Source organism: Atractosteus spatula, chromosome 1, assembly GCF_055471065.1.
Source record: "Atractosteus spatula isolate fAtrSpa1 chromosome 1, fAtrSpa1.hap1, whole genome shotgun sequence".
NCBI classification, from domain to species: domain Eukaryota; kingdom Metazoa; phylum Chordata; class Actinopteri; order Semionotiformes; family Lepisosteidae; genus Atractosteus; species Atractosteus spatula.
The window spans coordinates 15,291,698-15,315,611 of record NC_142706.1 but is presented as its reverse complement, the minus strand read 5'-3'; the positions used below and the strand labels follow the sequence as shown (position 1 = coordinate 15,315,611).

The following is a 23,914-nucleotide window of genomic DNA, read 5'->3' as shown; positions in this document are numbered from 1 at the left end:
GGTTGAGCCTGGTCAGTACCTGGATGGAGGATACCTCCTGGGAAGCTATGGTTGTTGCTGGAAGTGGTGTTAGTGGGACCAGTGGGGAGGCTCCCACCCTGTGGTCAGTGTGGGTCCTAATGCCCTGGTAGGGTGGCGGGGACACTATACTGTAGTGGGCGCCATCTTTCGGATGAGACATTAAACTGAGGTCCTGATTCTCAGTGGTCATTAAAGATCCCCGGGTATTTCTCAATAAGAGTAGGGAGTAGTACACTGGTGATACCCAAATTTCTGATCTCACAAAGTTGAAATGAACGAAAAACAGTCTCCTCTGTTACACATTACAGTTTCTTATATGATGTCAAATAAGACTGCAACAAAATGTTTCATATCTGAACTCTGACAAAACCAAAATAATGCTTTTTGGCTCTCCTTATCAACTGCACATCTGTGTCATCTTAAGTTTGATCGCTGACAGTGTTGGAATTAGTGCAATTGCTCAGGTCAGAGATCTTGGTGTCGTTTTTGATACCTGATACCTCTCTGTTCCTCTGCATGTTCACAATGTTGTGAGGGTGTCTATTTTAATCTTAGTGACATTTCCCGTATCTGTTCATGTCTCTACTAACCTATTATAGATAACCTACTGCTTGATTTTGATAGACTTCATTATTGTAATATAGTGCTTATTGTGTATTCAAACTAGCTGCAATATGTCTGGAGCTCAGCTACTGGAAATTTCACTAAAACTAAGATATATGATCAGATGTCTTCTGTTTTGTGTGGGTTTTAGAATACAATTAAAAAAACTTGCACTCAACTTTTAAGTCTTGAATGGTTTAGCTCCTGACTATATCTGTGAACTTTTATCTCCTTATACAATTGCATACTATTTGTATTCTTTGGATTCTGGACATCCATTGATTCCCAAAACTAGGCACTGAATCCTGGGAGATGTGTTTTCTGTTCCTTTGCTCCAAGGTTGTGAAATGATCTCCCCGCCCAAAGCAGGCCTTGTAAGTCGATCTGCGCGTTTAATTCATGCTCTAGACCTTTGTTTTTATATTAAAGTTCAATATTTAATTTTAAATAGTTTTAATAAAATACAGTATGTATTCATGTACTTCCAATAATTTTAATTTGTTTTATTGTACAGATTGCTACAGTGCGTAAACTAAAGATTGATGCATTTTAAAAACCTGCAAGATTACAGAAGTCACCAATATGAGGAAAACTAAACAGTTTTATAGCCATATTTCAAAGTGTGGTTCTGGTCTTTTACAAGATAAGCTGTTGGCTATGGCTACAAGTACAATATAGTATACTTTAATTATATAGATTTGAATTAAAACTTTCTTACATTGTGGGCTATGGGAAATTATATACTGTTTGTGTGTCTTTGAATATTTGCCACTAGTTTTATAGAAATGACACTCGGCTATTCATGGTGTTGCAAAGTTGCCTCTAAAGTTACCTAGCATTAAGTCATCCTTACGTTATGGTCCTGATTTAAAAACCCATTTGTCTGCAGTCTATTTTCGGTATGCATTCCTTTCACTGTGTACTGATACCCCTATTCTACTAACAGTGCTGAGTGATTTGACACATTGAAACCCCAATGGAAAAGTGAAAGCATACAGTGCACCCACTAAGTGAATTCCCAGATTTTTACATTGATTTATTGTACTTATAAATTAAAGATCTCTTTGGTAAAGTTCAGTCTCACATTCAGTTCTACTTCTAAATCTAAAATCAAAGTCAAAATCATCATTGCTGATTACGTACTTGCATTTCTTATATCAGCCAGTATAATCTTCTAGAGACTAGATGTCAGTAGTGACTAACCTCACATCCACAGAGCAATCCAACCACAAGCACAGAGCATGAGACAGTATTACAAAATAGGGAATGTACATTTACTTTTAATCTGTGTCTTTGGGTGGCACGGTGGTATACTGGTCAGCATTTCTGCCTCACAGGGCTGATGCCCTGGGTTCAGTTTCAGACCTGGAGTGCTCTGGTTTCCAACTACAGTCCAAAAACACTTCAATAGGTTAATTGACTTCTGGGAAAATCGGCCCTGGTGTGTGTCTGTGATGGCCTTGTGTACATTCTTACCCTGATTAGAAAATGGATGGACATTAACTTTTGCAACTTTGCTTAAAGTTGGAAGAACAGTTTAGAACTGACTAAGTATTCTGCCTGAATTCTGAACTCTTTTTTCAAATCCAAACTCAGGACAAAGACAGACCTCTTGTTTGAAACTACCACTGAATCGCTAAGAAAGAAGAAAGACGTGATAACAACAAGCTAGTGAAACCAAATTATTCCTTTGTCATAGATTAGAGAGCAAATATTGCTGTTCCAAAAATGCTTTTGCCTACATGTTTCCATATAGGAAACGAAACACCTGTAACTAAGTTGTTTTTCAAACAGGTGTGTTTTTACTGCCCTTTGTAATTAAAAAGCAGTAACATTCATGAAAACACATACAGTAGTTAGGACTACCAGTCATGTCTTTTTTCATTCAGTATATTTACTTGACAAAAGTAAACATCACACATACTGTATAATATGAAAATTAAAGTGCATATTTTTATCCAACAGCAGAGATCCTTAACAAAGTATTGTGAAAGGACAGCAGGTTCAGAAAAAATGGCCGCTTTTGTCTGTAAGACATTCAGCTACCCTCAGTCACCTGACCAATCGGTAAAAGACAATGATTTAACTATTGATTTCTTCAAATATGGTAACTTAATCATAAAAGTGAAATTTGTAAAACATAGATAGTTCTGTATAACAGTTTATTATCATATTAAATCACAATCTGATAAGCAGGCTCTCATACATGATGCTGATAACAAATGAGACCTTTGACAGCACAGCAACCACAGCTGCAAACAGGTCATTTACTGTAAGTGTCACTTTAGGATCCGAGGTAAGAGTGCAAGACTTTAGTATAGGAAACACACTCAAATGTCCCCAGGTACATAGTAGAAATACTAACACATCATTTTGCTGTTCAGGCATTCTGTCAGGGTTGAGTACAGTATGTCCACTATAGTGATATTCATAGACCTGTTACCAAGGAGATTGTTGGGTAATCACTGAGAAACAAATGGAACAATGTTGTGACTAGTAATAGCAAAGATTATTTTGCTGTTTAAGGCTTCAGTGATGTTGAGATTCACAAGAAGAAAAGCGCAACCTCATACAGTAAAACGTTCTATTTGTTGTCTTTCTTAATGAAGCATTTCTGCACCATACACTGAGAAAAAGATGCATAAATTACATCCTTCTTCATTGATCACAGATAATACCTTAAACTGTGGAAATTATGCCTTTTGATTCTTGCACTTGCTGTAATGCCATTATAGAAGTTGAGCAACTGTCACGGACGTCCAAAGGGACTAACCGTGGGGAGCAGGAGAGCGGAAAAAGACCCAAATGTGTGGCGGCGAGACGGGAAAAAGGCCCGGGCTCATAGTGCAAAGAGTTCAGGAATGCCGTATAGAAACCTATGCCCTCAGGGAGCGGACGTGGGGCGCCCTGGTGCTAGGCGGGTCTCAGGACATCCGAACGTCAATGCTGAGCGAGGACAGAGTGCAAGACCTGGAAATATATAGCCCAAGGGAAAGAGAGGGACAGGAAGGACAGCAGACCGTAAACTAGGGACAGGACAGAGAAGGAGCGCCCTCTGGCTGCAGAGGGCGTGACAGCAACATTTTTCCAACAAGCTTTAACAAAGCACACACAACAAGAAAAACATTGACCCATTTAGTTAAATAAAAATCTTATGACTTCGTATATTTTTACTAAAAATGTATTTTTACCCATTTTTGTTTAACAGATGACGAACGAAAATGTGCTTACTCATATAAGATCGTGGAGTCTAAGATTTTTGTTCGTAACATTATGACCTCTTTCTATGAAGCCAGTGTAGTGCAGCATTCCAAAATAAATTAGAACAAAACCTTTAAATGTCTACAAAATGTTTTTGCATATGTACTGTACACTCATGTAAGTACTATATACTGTAGATTTGTAGAAACTGCCTTCAATGCCTGTATATTGATATAATTAAGGCTATTTCTTTGGTTTCATCTCTAATTTAGCCATTTTTTTAATTATTACTGATGTTGAAAGCATGAGGCTTCACCTGAGAACCAGACAACCAATATGTCTTATATTATGCACCTATATTAGTGTGTTTTGCCCTTAGGCTTTTGTTCTTCTGCATCTAGTGTCAGAACTCATTACACTAAAATGTGAAATGAATTCACAAGTGCAAATAAATTTAATCAGAAAAACTGTTTTGTGTTCGCATGTATGTATGACAAGGGGAATTTAACATATGTGAAGAGACTTTTTGTCCCTTATTAACTAATATATATACTGCATATATTTTAAAGTTAAAGCACAGTGGCTTACAATAACACACACATTTTCATTTGTTTCATTGGAGTAAGCAATAAAGAAATTTCCTGCAAAATTCAATTTTGCAAATCTGCCTTTAGCCGATTAAACAAAACAGCTAAAAGCATTTGTAGGGGTTAGGATCCTTATTGTATTTTCAAGCATTCACATGATAAAAAGCATGGGCATTCATATTGGTTTTTTTTAAACAGAGGCACTGCATGGTCCAATACAAATTGAGGAAGTGTCAAACCAGGGCAATAAACAACAGATGATTAGACTAAAGAGAAAGATGGATGAGCTGGTTATCTGATTATGTGAGAGGGCAAGGAGGACATAGTCTGAAAATAGTAAAAGGCTACAGAAACATCAGGACATGGCATAGACAGGGTTCATCTGTGAGGACATGGTAGAGTTTATCTCTTCCTCTGTCAAAAAAAACTGGCTTCATTGAAAGGAGTTCTGCACTGTATTAGTGGGTTTTTGTTTTGACAGATTTGCAGAGGCACAGCTGTGTAGTTTTATCATTAAGTGATGTGTTACCTGGCATCACATTGAAATTGCCCTGCTTGCCATAGGCTCTGTGTGCTCCTCATAGTCAAAGTGAACAATTAAAAGCACTATTTTAAATAAAGTGTTTACCATTTGACATACTATACAGTAAGTCACTGTTGGAACTCACCAATAACATTTTAAAGGACTTCTGCAGTGAAGAAAAGTGTGTTGGGACTGTAAATATAAAGTAAAGCCGTATTCTTCTGAAATCCTATATTTCATAAAATAAGCAGATTAATAAATCCAATCCTGAATAAAAAGCCTATTGTGTTGAGCCGGTAGTATGTGAGAACTCTTATGTAACGGAAGAAACGATTCAGTGTCATGTGTGCCAAGGCTAGATGACCTTGTACAGGCTGCAGGTCCACCAGGTAGGTACAGTGCAGTTCTATTTCCTACAGTAGTTTATAACTCTTCAAGATGGTCTTCTCCCCAGCAAAAGAAGCATTATACGGTTAAGCCATTCCTGCGAGCATAGAGACATACACACCTGAGCCTTTGGAAGAAAATATTCCTAGGACATCGTTGAACAGCATTCCCTGATAGTATAGGAGCCCACTGTTCCATCATGTCCTCCACTTATGCTGAAGAAATGTGAGTGGTTGGAGTGTTTGGGGTCTATATTTAGCTGGTTGATGTAAGTTACATACCAGTGACAACGGACACACTGACACCCCCCAGTTTCCTTCAGTAGCTGGCATAGTGAAGACCTGGATAGATCGAACTACACAGGTTGACCCCTGAGAGCCTTACCTTCAGACAGAGCCTAGTATACACGGGACCTCTGGACAGGTATGAAAACTGTTCCCTCCACTTGTACCTACTGTACATTCTTACGTGTATCTAAAATATTGAAATTTTGTACCGACCTGCGACTTGTCATCTTTTGAACAGTTCGGTTTTTTTTCACATTTATTGTTATGGTTTTTGAGTAACTCTTCATGTGAAGAAATACCTTGCAAATGAGATTAAAAAAAATAATTAAATCATGCAAGTTTCAAAAGCCTGCAAATGCCACACTTTTAATAAACTTTATTCTGTGTTGGTTTTGAATTATTATTTGAATTTTTAATTAACTACTCCATTCAAATGGAGAGTATACTCCACCTGCTTTTGGGTCAGTTTTTTTTTTACTATTGTAACATTGTATTTTCATCATGTCACATCTTGTAAAAAGCGCAGTAATTTCAAATAAAGTATTTCATCAGCAACCCAGACCATGATATGTAATTTTCAGACTTCTCTTTAGATATTAGCTATTTCAACAGTATTAAGAAGCTTGTTTTAACACAACTTAGTGTTATTCTAATGTATTTTTTCTTTGCAAGGATGATGTTCTCCCTCCTTCATTCAGGCTAATGTAAATTAAAAATTTATATGATTTTTCTGTGGTTAAGGTCTACCAATGCCTTTTCACAGTCTACAGTTACTTTTAATCAATTTTTACATAAAGAGACAATAGACTTATTTCAGCAGAAGTCACCATTGATGAAAAATGATGAATGCCTATCTTCATACCCTTCGCCTGCTCTGTTCTTGGCCTGCCTTGAGACTTTCACACCTTCACACCGAAGACAGAAATGTTTTCTCCGAAAGTATCAAGATACAGAAAAATCACACAGTATTGCTCTACAGATTATACAGAAATAGTTCTTCTCTCATCATGTCCACTAATTAAATGATGGACATGGCCTTAATCTGGAATTATTTGTTGAGCGAGTAAAAGATACTACAGCAGACTTTAACATCACCCTAGTAGGCTTCTTCATGCTGCATCCAGTGGTACAGAGTATGGGCAAGAATTCAGAGAATGAAGATGCAAGTTTTTTTGTGACAGGAGTAGTGTCACCTTTGCAAATTTACAGCTGGGCAGGGCAACAACAGGAGCATCACGTAAGTAACCTGATACTAGCTCTTGCCACTTAAAGTGATGGCCTTGAATAAAACAAAGTTATCTAAAAGGAAGTGTTAGCTCTTTTTTTCCCAAACTTCAACTAAATTCTAATCTGCAGATTTGAGACTGTGCATGTGTGAGAACTTGATATTATCTCAGCTTGTCCATGCAATGCTCATTTTTCATAAAAAAGATGACTGACATGCTCCGCTCTTGGTGAATTGGCAGGAGAAAGAAATGTAACATGTGTTTCTTCTGTGCTTATTTTAGTGTCTGAGGGTCAGCTTATCAGAAACCAGAGAGAGTCATGTCACATACCATGATGACAACCAAGGAGAGGAAGATGCAGGCAGCAGCCATTGTGAGGGAAATCCAAGGATCCAATGGTATGATTGCATTAAATCTCCATGGCCAATCCATCTCTGTGACAGACTCCTTTTAATCTGTTGCATAGTGTGGTAATGCTAGTGTCTGTCTGTGTGGCTTGCCATAAATAAATCAATGGGATGGTTCTGCTACCTATGGTAACTGATTGTTCTGTAGTTGTCCTTTTGAAATCTATTTCTGGGAGGAACAACTGTGTGTAGCTGTTGGGAAGGAATGAAGCTCTGTGACAGCTGATGAACATTCCACGTGGATAGACTTTCAGTGTTTGATTGGAACCTGACATCTTCATAAGCTGCAGAGCCTTTGAGCATCCAGCAACATTGGACAGAAAACAACTGAAAAGTCACTGAAGTGTCCACATTATACTTATGTACACATATACTGTAAATTAACACAAACATTCATGCTAATTTTGTAACTGTAAAATGGAAAGCTTAAATAGCTTTTCTGGAGATTCAGAAAAACAGAGCTTGACTATATACAGTACTGAGAGATATTAGAACCCAAAAGCACAGTTCACACATTCTGTATAAGTAATTTTTTATACTTAGCATAACATTTTGCCATGATGGCCACAAAATGAGTTAATTCCTGGGAAAACATGTATTCTTTGTTTTGATAAAGGGGCAACTAAAAACATAAGGTGGCTTAGCTCTGCTGCTTTGTATACCATGTTTTCAGTGGTGAGAAACAATCCCGGCTACATGCAGGTTAACGTTATATATTTCTTTTTCTCAGAGGGAGTATTCAATATAGCAACTCCATGCAGAGTAGTAAAGGTCAGGATATCTATGGATTAATGTACTCGGAAAGAGGACCCAGTGAAATAGCAGCCCTGTGATGTTCAGAAAACTACTGAGCTCACGAAGCATGTTTAAAGTAATAGAGTAATACCAAATTCTATATTTTTGATCAAAAACTTCAGAAAAAGCACATTCCTTTGCTGTCCCAAATTATTATTAAGCATACGGCTTTCCTGGTTAAACATATTGTATACAATACATACAGTAAATATTTTACAAAATGTATTATGAACTTTGCAAAAAAAAGTAATAATTTTACAATTACAATCAAGATAATACAATTTACAATGGAAGAAAAATTATTTTGAAAAATATGTAAGCAATCTTCCATTGCAGTTTGTTATAGATGTGGCAAAAGAAAATAAATTGACAAAGTTAAACATTATCAACAATGTGTTACCTCAATTTTGCTATAATTTAATTACATTTAATGGAAATTAAATGCTATTTGGCTTAATTAAACACTTTACTTTGTAATGCTCTCTCCATTACTTTTTTCATTAATACAAAATATAAACTTATTAAATTAACTTAAGGTACTGCTTAGGGGTAAACCCTATTATGTAGTTATGTACAACAGTGGATCATGAGATTGTCTGTTAGATGTTTTTTTAAAAGGACACTAAACATGAGAGATTTCACATAAAGAATTGATACTTATTTAATAAACTAATTTAACAGTGTTAAGGGGGTCTATAGGACCTAACCATTACAGCCTGTGTGTGGAGAACAGGTTGGACATAATATCTTCTGTGCTGTCATTAATCAGCTGTAACTAGATTTTCCCAAGTTGCAGTACGGTTGAGAGAATGTGGAATGAGTTCACTTCATTTTCTGCTTACATGTGGCAACCAGGGACACGAACCTAGAAGTGTTGCTTTTTATGTTTTTGGCCCTGTAGGTCCACTGAAAAGTGGAAAGATGGTGTGACTGTGCAAATTTTGGAGGATGCACATACATTGGTTTTATCTGTCTTTTATGATGGTGAGCTCATTTAACTAAGAAGAGATTATTTCAAATTGAGAGATAGACATAAAAATGAAATAATTGGTGATTAAAGTGTATTTTGAAATGTTAATAAAAATGTCATTTCCACAAGTCTTAAAGACTCTCTGTGGCAGATCTCTCTACCATTCTCCACTACCACCTTCACTTCTGTTACAATTTATTCATTTTATTCCAATCAGAATAATCATAATCCTCAAATCCTCAGTAAGCAACAGGAATAGGTCAATGTACAATAGCATCAGAAAGATGCCATTAGAAACTAACTTACATCAAAGTTATTTTATCCTCATTGTAATTATGTCACAATATAGAAATGGTTGAATTGGGTAAAAGATAAGAAAATAAGAGCTTTGCCAAATTAGTATTGGTTCATTTAATTGATTTATCTTTATTTTAACAGAATCAAAACCACTATTACTTATAGAAGGACTGTCTACGTTAAACAGTTTATCACTGTTGCAGCTGAGTTCAATGCAAATACATACAGTGGCAAAGAAAATACTGTTACATTAATTAAGATATTGCTCCTTCAGTCTAATAAACAAGTGCATACGTGCTTGTGTCTTCCTTTATAGATTCTGATTCTATGGACTTGGGAAAGAAGATCAGTGTCCCCAAAGACATTATGCTAGAGGAATTATCACTGCAGTCCAACAGGGGCTCTCGCCTCTTCAAAATGCGCCAGAGGAGGTCAGAGAAATACACTTTTGAAAGTTTCCAGAATGAAACCAACATGCAGATGAATGTGAGTATGTCCAATTGGGTACTAAAGAAATGGGACCCACAGAGTAATTATAAGAGAATTATTCTTCCTTAGTTTTCAATGGGGATAGGATGATGCTTTGTTGAACCTCCTCATTTCTGAATGTTATGCAGTGTAAAACATTGTATGTGAGTTACTTTAAAACCACCTCTCTAAAGCTTCATAAAGATTGATAGTAGGTGGCCCATTGTCTTCTGACACTTCAACAAGTGGATTTGTACTGTAGGTGACTTGCATTTTGTAAAAGTGTGAAACTCAAGTGAAAGTTGAAACTTAAAAAAGAGCTTTCTGACATTTAAGATAAAACGTTGTGCAGTATCTGAGTACGAGAGAAATGTTCAACAAAGTCAACTACTGTTTAACTCCTCCACTTATAAATGTTATGCCATTGTAGCAGGCTGGCACAAGGAGTGAATGGAATTACAGACAACATGTCTTTAGAGGCCACCATAAAACTTTTAATCTTTATAAATAGACACAATGGGTGATAATTAGGCAATTTGTTAGGGCTTATTGTTTCGTATTTACTGTAAAGGGCATATTTGATGTCAGATGGAGTTACTGTAGGTTTTAAGATCTTTTTGATGTAAAAAAAGCTTATGCTATAGCCTCCTTCGCTTCAGTGATCAATATGTGTTTTTACTGTATGTGGGTAGAACTTTAGGACCACCTTGACTGAGGGTAGGCTCTGTATCAGCCATCTATTCAGTGTTGGATTATTGATATCATTACAGGCAGGTAAGAGGTACACTCTATCTCCTTGTAATAAGTATTAAAGGTAGGGTTAACTTTCTAGGTGAATAATACACTGTAATGATGCAGATTGCTAATATTATGACCACTAATAACCATAAATTATCAGTAGAGAATAATTGTCTTTCATGATTATCCTAATCTCTGTAACTAGAGATGGCAGATGAGGTAAATTTGGTATAGTATGTTGCTGTTTGAACATGTCTCTGAGTACAAAGTAAAATGGTCCTACTTTGACCATCTGGTTCATGACACCCTGACCCTGTCATTCCCACTTTTCCTTCTCATGTTGCTGTATGGTTTTCATGGGATGTGATCCTTGCCACAGATCTTTCTTCTGATTGAGGCAGTCAAGAGCTAGTCTCCAATGAGTTTTCTGTCTTTGGAATGTCCTCAAGGACAATGAATCACATGTCACAACCTTCGAAAACCCATTTCCTCTTGTGACTAAAGGTTACACTTGCATGCTTTAGGACATATTGTATCTTCATCGTTTTCCAGAGTATCCCTATGAATCGTAAATGCTATAAGGCTGGGGATTGAGCATTGTTGATGGAGGAATTTATTTGTAAAAGTATTAAATGTCAGTTGATGTTTTTCCATGATGGCTCAGTAAAAATGTAAATGTTCGGTTGCAGATCTGTTCAAGAGTGAGCACACTGCAGCATCATCAGTGTATTGGGGCTCAGCCACTGAAGTTGTGGTTGTCTTTGTTCTGGCAGTAGGCTAAGTTAGTTTACCTTCCATTTAACCATTCACTTTCACTCTAAATAGTAGTTTGTTGGTGGTTAGATACTGTATAGTGTTATGGTAAGGAATATTGAAAACAGTATTGTGTAAATGACAGCCTTGTTTAGCTATTGTCTTTACTTTGGTAAGACAGTAGTTGGTAAGGTGCTTTACTTCAAAGGCATCTGTCATTGAGAATGATCCTCCAAAATGCTTCTCATGTCAATTGTGCCTCCTCATGCCTGCCTAATAAACTAGTAGTTCCTAGACCTGGAGCTGGGGAAATCCTGTGTCTGCTGGTTTTTTATCCAACCAAACTATTAATCTTTCATGCTGATTATTTACTTAATTTTGTCTGGTTGCTTATATCCACATTCAGTCATACCTTATGTCACGGGTATGGTTTTAGCTAATACTGCACACAGAACATTTAACATTTAAAAATAGGCCTCAATTAGAAAACTGAAATCAATTAAACTGTGATTGAAGAACTTAGCAAGGACAAAATTCAGAAGGCATGAAGGTCCCCCAGGACCAGAACACCACTGTTTAAAACATAATGAGCTTGTGGAAGAAGCTTTTCAACAAATGGAAAAACTGAATTCAGTAAATTCCTTAAAATGATCTTTCTTGCAAAGAATAGTGAAACAATCTCTCTGTAATTTCCACAGAAGGAAATGCTACTATGCTGTTCCTAAGATTAAATGGAATGTCTAATCCCTGAAGAGGGATTTGTAAAATGTGAGCTGTCCCTTCCTGTTTGAAAACTAAAGTGATTTCATCACCTGCTTCTGACTTATTTTGATGTGCATAATGTCCTTCCCAGTTTTTGTTAAAATTTTATGAATACCAAGCTCATTCCTAAAATCATGAATGAATACAGTAAATGAATCATGGAAGTGCTCTCAAATTAATCCCTCAACAACAGTCCTGAATGAGGAGGTCTTTGATATGTTCCTTCAAATGACTGACAGCTTATCGGTTGGATCAAATCTGGGGGCTGGTTCCTGAGTCCTCAGAAGATTTCTGATTTTGTTGGTAGAGCAAAAGTTATACCTATTGTGGGGAGGCAAGGAGATGGGGAGGTGCTGTATCTCTTTCTCCTTGATTTCCCACTATTTGATCTTCATGTTGGGGATTATCCTTTGAAACCCCGCCTCTACTCAGCGATGATTCAGTTTCTTTTCTTCGGAGCGTTTGCAATTGTCAAACAGAAAAGGCCTGGAAGAAACGCCGAGAGTTAATTTGCTCCTGTTGATGATAGTGAACTAGTGATCACACCAATCTGCTGATGAGTTGCTGCTTGAAACTTGAAAGTCTTGTACAAAGTCACTGGTACAAGATTTCTCGCTCGATTGGCTTTTTGAGTATTTCAATGATGTTGCATCAACATTGTTCTTGTTTCAATTGTGACATGGGAACCAGTTTGATGGACCCGGCTATGCAGATGAGTTGGTGATAAACAAATCAATTTACTGTAGATCAGTGGATATGAACAATGACATACAGTAATCATTCAATTGCCAGTACATAGATTGGGAAATCTGCCACAGTGCCTTGTACTTACTTTTCTGATATAACAGGGTGTTGGTGACAGTACCTGTTCCAAGTATTTGACATAGTCAAGGTTGAAGTAAATTGCTGCTTGATTTCTTTGTCAGTGCCAAGAGTCATAGAACACTTACTGAATATAGTGGTATGTCAGCTTTTGGCCAGTTTGAGACATACAGTGCAGTTTTGCAACATCTGTATGTTGCATTAGCTTCAATATGAAATTCATTTAATTGTTTTATGAGCTACTTTTTGATGTTGAAACTAATTCTGTGAACTTGGTGTCATCTCTTCTGTTTACCTTTTCATAAAGGTACAGCCACCTGCTTGTCCCTGCAGCTACCCATTTTCCAATATCAATTCTTCCACCACAGGACCCTAAACTACTCTATAGATAAGTTACAGGTGAGGTGCAATAAAACATTGAGAGATCAGAGGATATATGGGCAGAAAACATTCAAACTACAATTCCAGACTTTGAGAAGGGGGCATTAGAAACCTCTGAGAGTATTCCGAGATTGGGGAATTATTTTAGTTTTCCATCCCAGGTAAACTATTCTGTCCAGAATGTAGATTGGCCTTTCTAAAACATGTTTTGTTCAGGCTTGGTGTCATACAGTAGGTAGTATCCAGTCAGACCTATACAGTACATAGCTGCACTGTGCTTACAATTAATTACAGTTCTTTTAACTAATCCAAAATTGGCAGGCTCTAAAAACAATAAGAAAATAGCAGTGTTAACAGCCTGAATATTTTGAAGATAAAAGAACAGAAGTGATTTTCCATGTATATTACAAGGCAAAATAAATCATATTCAACTTACTAATATAATTATTGCACAACATTAAGTTGATGCTTGCTTAAACTTTAAGAAAGACTAGAACTACTGTGTCAGTTTTTGAAAAAAAGCTCTGTATTCACATACAGTACATTAGGAGAGAGTTTAAAATCTGTTTATGTGAAACAATGTTGAATTACAGGTATTGTTGTAAACAATAATTCTAACATTTTTTTATGTGAACCTATCAAGTAACCAGAACTTGCTTATTATTTTGTGCAATATTCTTGAGAATAACAGATAAAAAGCAAGACCTTGTGGGTTTAATTCTCAAAATTTTCTCACTCAGTTGTTCCATGGATGGACACTATCCTTTAAGAGTAGAGTACCCTGATTAGCCCAGTGAAAAAAACCTTAGATAAGATCCTTTCTAGAAAGGATCTTAGGAACCTGATAGAACAACTAGAGAATTTGATCCCTGGGCAGACTATAAAAGAGGACCAGCTTGAATAGCTCCACAATATACACATTTCTCAGATAAAGTAAACTAAAAAATAGTTGTTCTGTCTTTCCTGCCAGAACTGTGTGTCTGTTCAAGCACAGAATAATGAAACAACAGAAACTAACAAAGGAGAAGGGAACAGCTTGGATGCTGGCCACTCGCCTAAAACACCACCAAATACGCCTGACCCCAGGACTCCTCCAAACCCAGACACAATAGCCCCAGGTAGGTAAATATAACCTTAATAACCTACTTACAGTTACAGATGGCAAGACAATAGTCTGATTCACATCTTGATAGTATAACTTGATGATGAGAAAACAATGTATTAATTATATAGCCCTCCTATTAGGGGAGATGAACACCTACATTACCATAGTAATGGACAGTACTGTACTGTATGTCCCAAGAAGCTAACTGTGTATAAAACCAATGCAAACACTGTAAAACACTGTTTTCCTGCTTTGCTTCGTTGTAACTATTTTAACTGTTTATTGTGGTGCACGCAAATGCTAGCACTGCCAAGAGCAGTGTTATTTAGGAAAGAAATTATGATGTTTAGAGAGCGGAATTCAGTCAGTAGGATTATGCAAATAAGAGTTTTGTGACGACAAAAGTAGAGGGTGTGTAATCTCTTGAGGCTGTGATGGAAATTTTTTGGATAAAGTATTTGGATATCAACGCTCTGATATTTGGACAGAAGGCATGACAAACATTTCCTGTGTATCCATTGCCTCCAAGAAAATTATTTTTATCTCTTATGTTATCTTAAGCAAGTTTCAGCACAGTGGTCTCTTAAGAGACAATGAAGACAGTTGTGGAGATCCATGGTATTCTTTGGCAGCATGGACAGGTTTTCTAGCACTAATCACCCCCACTGGAAGATAAATACACACAGAACTGTTTTCCTGTATCATTATTATGACAGAAAAAAATATTACTACAGGCTAACAAAGAGGAAGATAAGGAACACTAAAACAAATTTATATTAACATCAAAACAAGTGCTCCACTTCTATATTTCTATATTATATGGAAACAAAATTACACATTTTATTTACTTGTAATTTTGTGTGTTAAATTGTAGAAAAATAACACTTTTCCTTTGCTCTAACAGTTTGTACTTTAGGGTAAATTTATCGTTTACTGAACTTTATATTTCACCATTTGAAATTAAATGTAAACACATTTATTTCATGCTTCCACAAGTTTTTAAATGGAAAACATCTTGCACATCCAAATAACGTCAAGTTAGAAATACAAAACCAGTGGGATGTCTAATGAAATGAAAATCATGTTTGAGGGAAAAAAAACATTTCCAGAGTCATGCACATTTCAAGAAAAAAAATAAATCTTGCCCAAGAGGGAAGCAGTCAGTAGTGCCTTCCTGTTTCCTTTACTACTTAGCAGAAGACACGCAGGAAAATGACTGTGTAAAGTGACTATGAGGGATAGACTTTAAGTTGCGCTTTTTGATTATAGGATGTAAAAATCTAGTAAACAAACATTGAGATCTTAAGCCGATTTGACACTGATATGGTATTTCGTTCATTCTTTACAGATTTTATTTAGCAATCTTTAAGGGAGGTAGCATCTATCCTTGTGTGTAAACCACTCCAGAAAAGAAAACAACTATAAACATGTAAACTAATATGTAATAAAACATGGTTTTTCCTTTATCTTTAACTCATCCAAGCAATATAGATTGTTCAATATGTAGCGTATGAAACTCCTGCTTGAGATTTTTCCTTTTCTTACTCTGTCCACCACACTGAGTGGTTCATTTAAAGGGAAACAAAAATACTTTCGGTTTCTATGTCTTTTATCTTGGAAAGTTCAAGTCAAATTACAGGTCTGGGAAATGTGATCCACAACTTATGGACTCGTTATCAGTTCGGCTCTATAACAGATATTACTTCATTTGCATTTAAAACAACAGACAGATGTGCTGTACAGTATGTGTTCTGGGCTATCTAGGTGTCTCTCATGTTTTGAAAGGGTATTATATATTAACCCTGAAAGTGCTTTCATCAGTACATATGGTATTGATTAGATGCTTTCTGTATTTCAAGTTGTAGGAATCATAAGCTATTGTATTGGTGCCTAGTATCACACTTACCCTGAGACTGCCTGTGACTCTTTTCCTCATGTAGGCTATGGAGGGCCCTTGAAGGATATTCCTCCAGAGAAGTTTAACACCACAGCTGTCCCCAAATCCTACCACTCCCCCTGGGAACAAGCCATCATCAATGACCCCATTCTGGCTGACACTCTTCACCAGAAAATGCCTATCCCTGAACCCAGACCAGAAGGCCCAGACTTCAAGAGCTTTAACAGGTAAACAAATTACTTTGGTATGGCAATAGAGGAGATGCTTCTGAGATGCTGTTCTCTTTCCACCTACAAGACATCATAGTTAATATAATTTTAACAAATGAGGTTAAATTTGTTTGCTATTTATACTCTTTAGTTTTAGTTTGTTTTTTTACTTTTACTGAGTTTTAATATCTTTTAGAAATATGTTTCAAAAACATGCCCCAGTTGGAAAAATACATTGCTTGACTGAAAATATCTAATGCATTATATTACACATCATGATACAAAATACAATATGTTGGATATTTTCATTGAACACCGCCCTGGCCTATTGAAATGAGCATCCTTGAAATAATGTGCTTATGGTTTAAATATCAACCTTCTGCAAGAGTGCCTGCATCCTGCCCTGCGTCTGATATAAGGCCAAACTTCCAGAAACCAAATCTCATCTTTATACCAATGCTAACAAAAATTTCATAAAGATCTGAATGTTTCAGTTATGAGCACCCATGCTGTTCTTGGTTAGTGATGGATCTTATGTATTTTATCTTCAGGGTTGCTACTCCATTTGGTGGTTTTGACAGAGCCTCCAGACTTATAACCTTCAAAGCACCAGAAAAGGATTTCAACCCCATTATTGCAATTCCCAAATTCTCTGAACTCCAAGACCCGGTTACCAAGCGTCCAACTTTCAACAGAACAGCCCAGGGGTGGGTCTCAGATGGCAGCCCGGCTGTCATCCCTGTTGTGCCTTTGGAACCCCTCGTCCCTGAATCTGATGACCTATGATCTGTGAACTTGATGAATGTATTTGATTAACAAGCAGGAGTACCTGTGTACAATGGACCTGATTTGCCAAAGATGGAAAGAGCTTTACTAATGGATATAAAGTAATGAGTTTATCTTAAGTGATAAGGTATAGAGATTATCTTATTTTGCAAAGCTGAAAATGGCAAAATTGCAAATTCAGAATTTGCTTTATTCATTAGTAGACATTCATTAGTAGACCCTTTATCATCTTTTGAAAAACAGAGTCACAATTATATATGATGATATGCCACAGCTATATTTTTCATGCTGAAGTTCATAGAAATGGACGACAACAAACCACCACAATTGGGGGAAAAAGGTATTGTACTTCTGTTTTCCAAACATCTGCATTGAATCACCTTTCTACATGCTAAATATATATTGGCCATAAAATTTAAAGTTAGGAATTGAATCCTCTATTGAATTATATGCAAAAAAATATGTAAATATGTTGTATGTACTGTATGATCATAAAAGCATATAGAATACTTCTTAGGGCTTTTGTGTAAACAACAAAAAGCAAGTCTAATTTATGTACGTCTTCAATGCTGTTGCTGAGAGATAGTCTTTTAGTTTGCTTTACTGTGTTATGTTCTCAAGTCATCACTATGGGTCTGTATATTGCATTTTATTTAAAATTCGTGGAGGTAATTAAGCTGGATTTTGTGTGAATTCTTATTTATTATTTTTGAAAAAAAGTAACAGCACACAATAACAACGTTGCATAGAAAAACTGTCCTATTTACTTCCACACCCACCTTCCCTCATCCTTGAAAACATCCCCTGATGTTAGTACATCTCCCCTCCCTACACAGGCAGCATCTTCCTCAGTTCACAACCCCAGAGGTCCAAGACCTCCAATACAAATAACCAAGAATATAATGTAAACTGTACAAGGATTTTATAAACCAGTTTATGATTGTTTCAGAAAGTATGAAAGAACGCGAGCAACACAGTGGTGGACCTTTTGTGCAAAGGATTTTTATTTCCTTTCAGTTTTTGGTCTTGGTTATACTTGTTATATAGCATCATCATCAACAATAAAAGATTTCAAGTCACATCCATGAATATACTGTAGCATGCTTAATTCTGAAACCTAATAAGTAACATGATAGATTTATTTTTTTACTTCATGTTTACCACAGTCAAACAATCTGTATCAAGTGCGTCTTAAGTCAAGTGTTATTTCTGCATTTAAAGTAAAGACTACAGTGAGCCATGACAGCATGGGTTAATAATCTTTATGAAAATGTGTGTTCTTTAGTGTTGGTGTACCAGGCATTGATAGTCTGTTATGGTGTCATAATCCTTTGGAACCTTAAAGTTGTTGTGAGCCCATTGGTTCATATGACTTGCCCTTTGCCTTGGCTGATTTTGTCTGCCTGCATGCTATGAGAGATGGTGGGCTGGATTCTGGTTGGTGATGAACCACACATGCAACATTGAAAAGAAGGCTTCTTTCTTCAGAGACCATAAGAGACTGGGGTCACAACTGTATTAGCAGTACCATTGTTTCTCACAGCTCTTATTCAAATCCTCCATGCTCTTTTTTCCTTTCCTACAGTATAATTAACTTTGCCACTAGATGAAAACCACAGATAATTTGGCTAGTGTGAATATTAGTTTCCACAGCTCTTTTCTGAATGACTCAGTCAACCATAAAGGGATATGATATAATGTGCAGTTTTAGTTACCAGGCATTCAGCTTCACAAAGAGTGGAACATTGCATTGGACACTGATACATCAGAGGTCACATACTAAATATACAGCAAACAGTGACAGCTTAGGAACAGATGCACACTTCAGCGTTGTTCTGCAAAGAAGGAAGTTCCTTTTCTCAGACAAGTCTCCTTCTTATTTTCTAGGGAGGTATATATACAGTATGAGTTGTTTTTGCTTTTTTTAATTTGCGCCGTTTATTTTCAAAACAAGCAAAAACAAACGTGACAGATTTTTTTTATTTAAAATATATAAAGTGAATAATATATTTGGAAACCTTTTTTTTTCTTTTGTAACTCAAGTAGTATCAACAAATATACATGCCAGTATACAGATGAATACTTATACTGTACATGATATACTCACATATTTTTTTATAAATGGTATCAAATTACGTAGAACTGAACACCACAAGATCAAGAAGAGGAAAACAAATATAGGAGTGATAATGTGGAATTTGGGAGTAGTGCAATTTAAAAGTTGAGTGTACAGTAACTCCAGTGTCATTTTCCATTGCAGTCCTGTTTCAGGTCTGGGGCTAATTCTCAGCTATTACACTTGTTTTGTCAGTGGTGTTTTAGAACTATGTGGCCACCTTAGAATATTTATTGGCCCTAGAGATCCTGCAAATTACTCACAATGAACTGACCTTTTTCTTAATTGTTGATAAATACAAACTGTAAGCACATGTTGTTCTTTAGAAACAGGTGCTATTACCTCCTCCAGCAATATCATCATAATTACAACAATATGTTCTATTAGTTATTTTACATGGAAACTGGAATGATATATCTATTTGGCCTCTTTTAAAAAATATCCATAGAAACAACAGGGTATGAGCTAAACTCATGCGCCTATCTTGAATGTCACCAATATGACAGATATCAATGTGACTCAGTGACTATTTTTGATGTGAATCTTACAAACATGTTCTACACAACATACTGTACTGTGAATGAGAATGTCCCTTCTGTACTGGCTAATCTACAAAGGCCATGTGAGGAGTTAGTACTGCAGCAAACAAACAACTGAGCACATCCACCTGATCAACAGTCAATGATCATAGAATCCTGTGCTAAACAATCCAGTTAGGTATTCTACCATATAACAATAGTCTTTAGATATTTTTCTGACCAAAATTCACTCCTATCTGTGTGGTCCCCTACAACCAGACTTGGTTGTAGGGCAGGGAAAAACCAAACCACTCTGCACATGGACAAGTAATGAAGTGGGTTGTATACACTTGGTGGGGCAATATCAATTACTATGCTACCGTGTCACCCTTCTCTCTTAGACTGAACAAAAATGGATCTTGAGAAAATGAAACTGGGCTTAAAAACCCAGTTTTAAAAAAAGTTAGACTTAATTGCAACTGGTGAAAAAGGCAGGTGGGAAAGATTTCTTAGTATAACTAAAAAAATCGAAAAGAAAAAAAATCAGAATCAGCGCGTTTCTTTTTTTTTCTATGCAATCTGTTTAGCCATGTTTACATCAGGCCTTCTCTAAACTTATGTTGGTTTATTAAAATGTATTACATTTATATTTATCATGCTTAAATGACTACAAACTCACTTTTCTAACCCATTCAGGAGATATCAGACCTTATCTGTTCTTCAAATATAATCTTATCTTCAAAATAATAATTTTGTTACCTTTGGGAATGTTTTGTCAGATATTTTGTGCTTCACTGCAATGTAGCATTAATCTTGAACAATGCAGCGCCTGTTATTTTTTTCCTTAAACACAAAGATGTCATAAGAAGCCAAGCATTCTGTACTTTCAGATTTCTGCGGGTTGCGCTGAAGCCTCTTTCAACATTTGTAAATATTTCGATAACCAAAAATGTTCTGCATTATAATTCTTATCAAAAAGGAAACTGTTTATTAAACCAGTTCTAAACCACTATTAAACTGTAGAAATCGAATTGAATGGCAGTAAGGAATCTCAGATACTTTAAATATAGAACCCACATATGACCTGATGGTATCATGTTAGATCTATCAGATGACACTTACAAGTGTAAAAGTACAGTACTTACTGATGGGACTGATAGCACAGTTTAGTATGCACACTTTTTAAACATAGCCAAGACATCAGGGATAATGCTCTCACCCTTATGAACAGTGCCAGTGGATCTTCAATGATAAAGTAGTCAGGACCTTGTTTTAATGTGTCTTCCTGTTTTCCCTTCTTGTTTCCTGACTCCATGCTGGAGCATCTTGGCCAAAGAGAAGTGAACAAGTGATAGGTTTATTCCATGCTGAAAAAAAAAGAGAAGAAAGAAAATACAACGTTTCGGCCGTGGTGCCTTCTTCAGGTGTGTCTTCAAAGAGAAGTGTACCACTTACTGGTCCACCAACACCATTTACACCAGCAGCTTAGTTTGCCTTACAGCTCTCTTTCCTTTTCTTCCTTGCTTAGCTTCTGAAGTTTTATGAGATCGGGGTTCAAGATAGTATCACTGCTGTCAACAGGCACATTAACTCAATCAGATACATTTCAATTACTAATAAAGCCTCCTGGTTCAGTTTACAATCAAACATAAGCATTACACACCTCAACTAATACTCTTGCTAGAAAATTGTGTTGTAATATTTAAAGGTATGCACTGTTAGTCCATTGTATAAATACACCATATTAAGCTTATTTTAGTTTTCAAACAATACACGGAAACTCGATTAACAAATGGGAAAACATGCTAACAAAAATGAGACCTGTTTTAAAATATTTTTAAAAAATGTACTGTACATAAAGAAGAAATATATAATAATAATATAATATAAATGTTACTAGTTACCAAAATTGTACATATATGTTGTTTCAGTTATTTAGTGAATTACTGTGATCACTGTAGCATGTCACAAGTAGTGTTCTATGGCATGAAAAGTTGAATAAAGAAAGGTTGCTAGAAAGCCACATTTGGCCTCTGCATCAATGTTAGTGTCAGCCAGCCTCTAACATGTCTCGAGCTCAGTAATGGAGCTAAAGTTCTTAAAACACACACACTCAAAATGCAATTGTATAGAGACAAGGATAACTAATTGCTTTAAAAATCCTGTATATTCTACTATAGTCAAACTGAAATATGGAAATATGACTGAAAACATTTAATATCTCATCTAATATTAATATCTAACCTTACAAAACTGATTTGCTTGGGCTCACCCAGGTTTAGAAAATATCATATTTTAGAACAAAAGATAACATTTGTGTCATTGTTGAAACTTTCAATTTACATTGACATCCTTGAAATAACAAATACTTCTCATTTTCAGAGACTAATCTTTGAAGAACGTGCACATGCTTTTTCTCTACTGCTTTATTGCAAAGGAAATGTAAAAGTTAAACATTGTTAGGAGAGACTTCCTTAAATAACAATGTTTAGCTTCTTTGTTTCCTGTTTGAAGACCGATGGCTCTGTTCTCAGAATATGCGACTACATTCATATTGGCAGAGGCACAAAGGACTCTTCTAGTTGTCTTATTAAAACTTAAATAAAAATTGTGATTCAATAGGTGGCTGTGTTCTCTGAATATCAGTCATTGTCCTCTTTTATAAGCCTCTTCCAGTCAGTCATTGAACAATTCGCTCTTTCTAACTCATTTCATGCTTTCCTAACAGCACTTCAAAAATATCATGTGGAGGGGTAGCAGAGGCTTAAGAGAGAATTCTGGTTTAATAATAATAAAAATGCAACTACTGTATTCCTTCTTCTGCTGTGGTGCAGAAATAAGTAAATGAGGAGGCACAGGGGAAAACAAAACATTTAAAATTAACACAATACTTTTAAAAGCTTTTTACCTGACATAATAAAAAAATATATTTTCTAAAGTTAATTACGAACATTAGTTAGATCTGCATGGTGTATGTTTTCCTTGTGCTTGTGTGGGATTTCTCTCCAGTTTTCTCCCTTAGTCCAAAGACATACTGGTAGATTAATTGGCTTCTGTAAAATTGGCTCCAGTGTGAATGCTTGTGTGTGTGCCCTGTGATGGGCTGGCGTCTCATCCAGGATGTAACTGCCTTATGCCTGTTGCTTGCTGGGTTTGCTGGATAAAGCGGTTATATATAGTAGCAAATGGATGGATGGAATTCTATCAGTGCAAATTCAGCACATAAGATCACTGATCCAAGCCACTAATTGTCAACTCCCCGTGTAGCAGTATATAATTGGCCCTGCTTGGTACTTGCAGGCATAAAGTGTTGTTGGTGGGGGACACTACTCTCACAAAAAAACTATGTATAAATGTAAGTATTACAATTATTACCAGGTAAATGCTTGAAATGCCTGGGAAAAATGCTTAATCTACAATTATTTCTAATATGAATCTGACAAATGTAGTATTTTGTAAGTGCACATACTTGTTAGAAGATATACTGTACTGTATAAACTGATACTGTATGGTTGGATTCAACTTCCATCATTTCCATCAAACTCCTTATTTCATATGTATGTCTATTCAGAGGTATAAAAAAGACCATAGATAGCACTATTGTGTGTGGGTCTCTGGCAAGATACTGTACATGCAACTGGTATGTTATTTTAAGATGTAATGCTGTGTACAGTAGTTTCTTTCCCTTTGACATGCCTACACATATGATTTTATGTACATATATTGAAAGACAGACCGCCAAAACACGGTGTTGCACAATTTACATTTTCTGGAACAGTATATCATACATGTACAGTATATAGCTGCACAAACCTGCTTATCTTCAAATGCCTGGATTTATATGGTAATATGTCAAATGTAGCTTTAACTATACAGTATATGGCTATACAGTATGGCTGGTTTTCCCTGTATCTTTCTCTATATTTTGCATTTTATCACAAATGTACTTGACTTAAAAGTGCTTTCATCTTTTAGATAGTTCCTTATGATATGGAGGTGCACATTCTTTTCAGATTTAAACTTTTCAGAATCGTTTGTGTCTTGTTGAAAAAGCA

At 36.1% G+C, this 23,914-nt stretch overlaps 1 protein-coding gene across 1 annotated transcript; it reads left to right on the top strand.

The window, feature by feature from the left end:
• The first annotated feature begins 5,631 nt into the window (after positions 1 to 5,631).
• myoz2a (myozenin 2a) lies at positions 5,632 to 18,314 on the top strand. Its single transcript, XM_088906131.1, has 6 exons — positions 5,632 to 5,745; positions 7,118 to 7,233; positions 9,621 to 9,790; positions 14,199 to 14,346; positions 16,274 to 16,457; positions 16,991 to 18,314. The coding sequence occupies exons 2-6, from the start codon at positions 7,155 to 7,157 to the stop codon at positions 17,223 to 17,225; spliced, it is 816 nt and encodes a 271-aa protein (XP_088762257.1). The 5' UTR covers positions 5,632 to 5,745; positions 7,118 to 7,154; the 3' UTR covers positions 17,226 to 18,314.
• Positions 18,315 to 23,914: the final 5,600 nt, after the last annotated feature.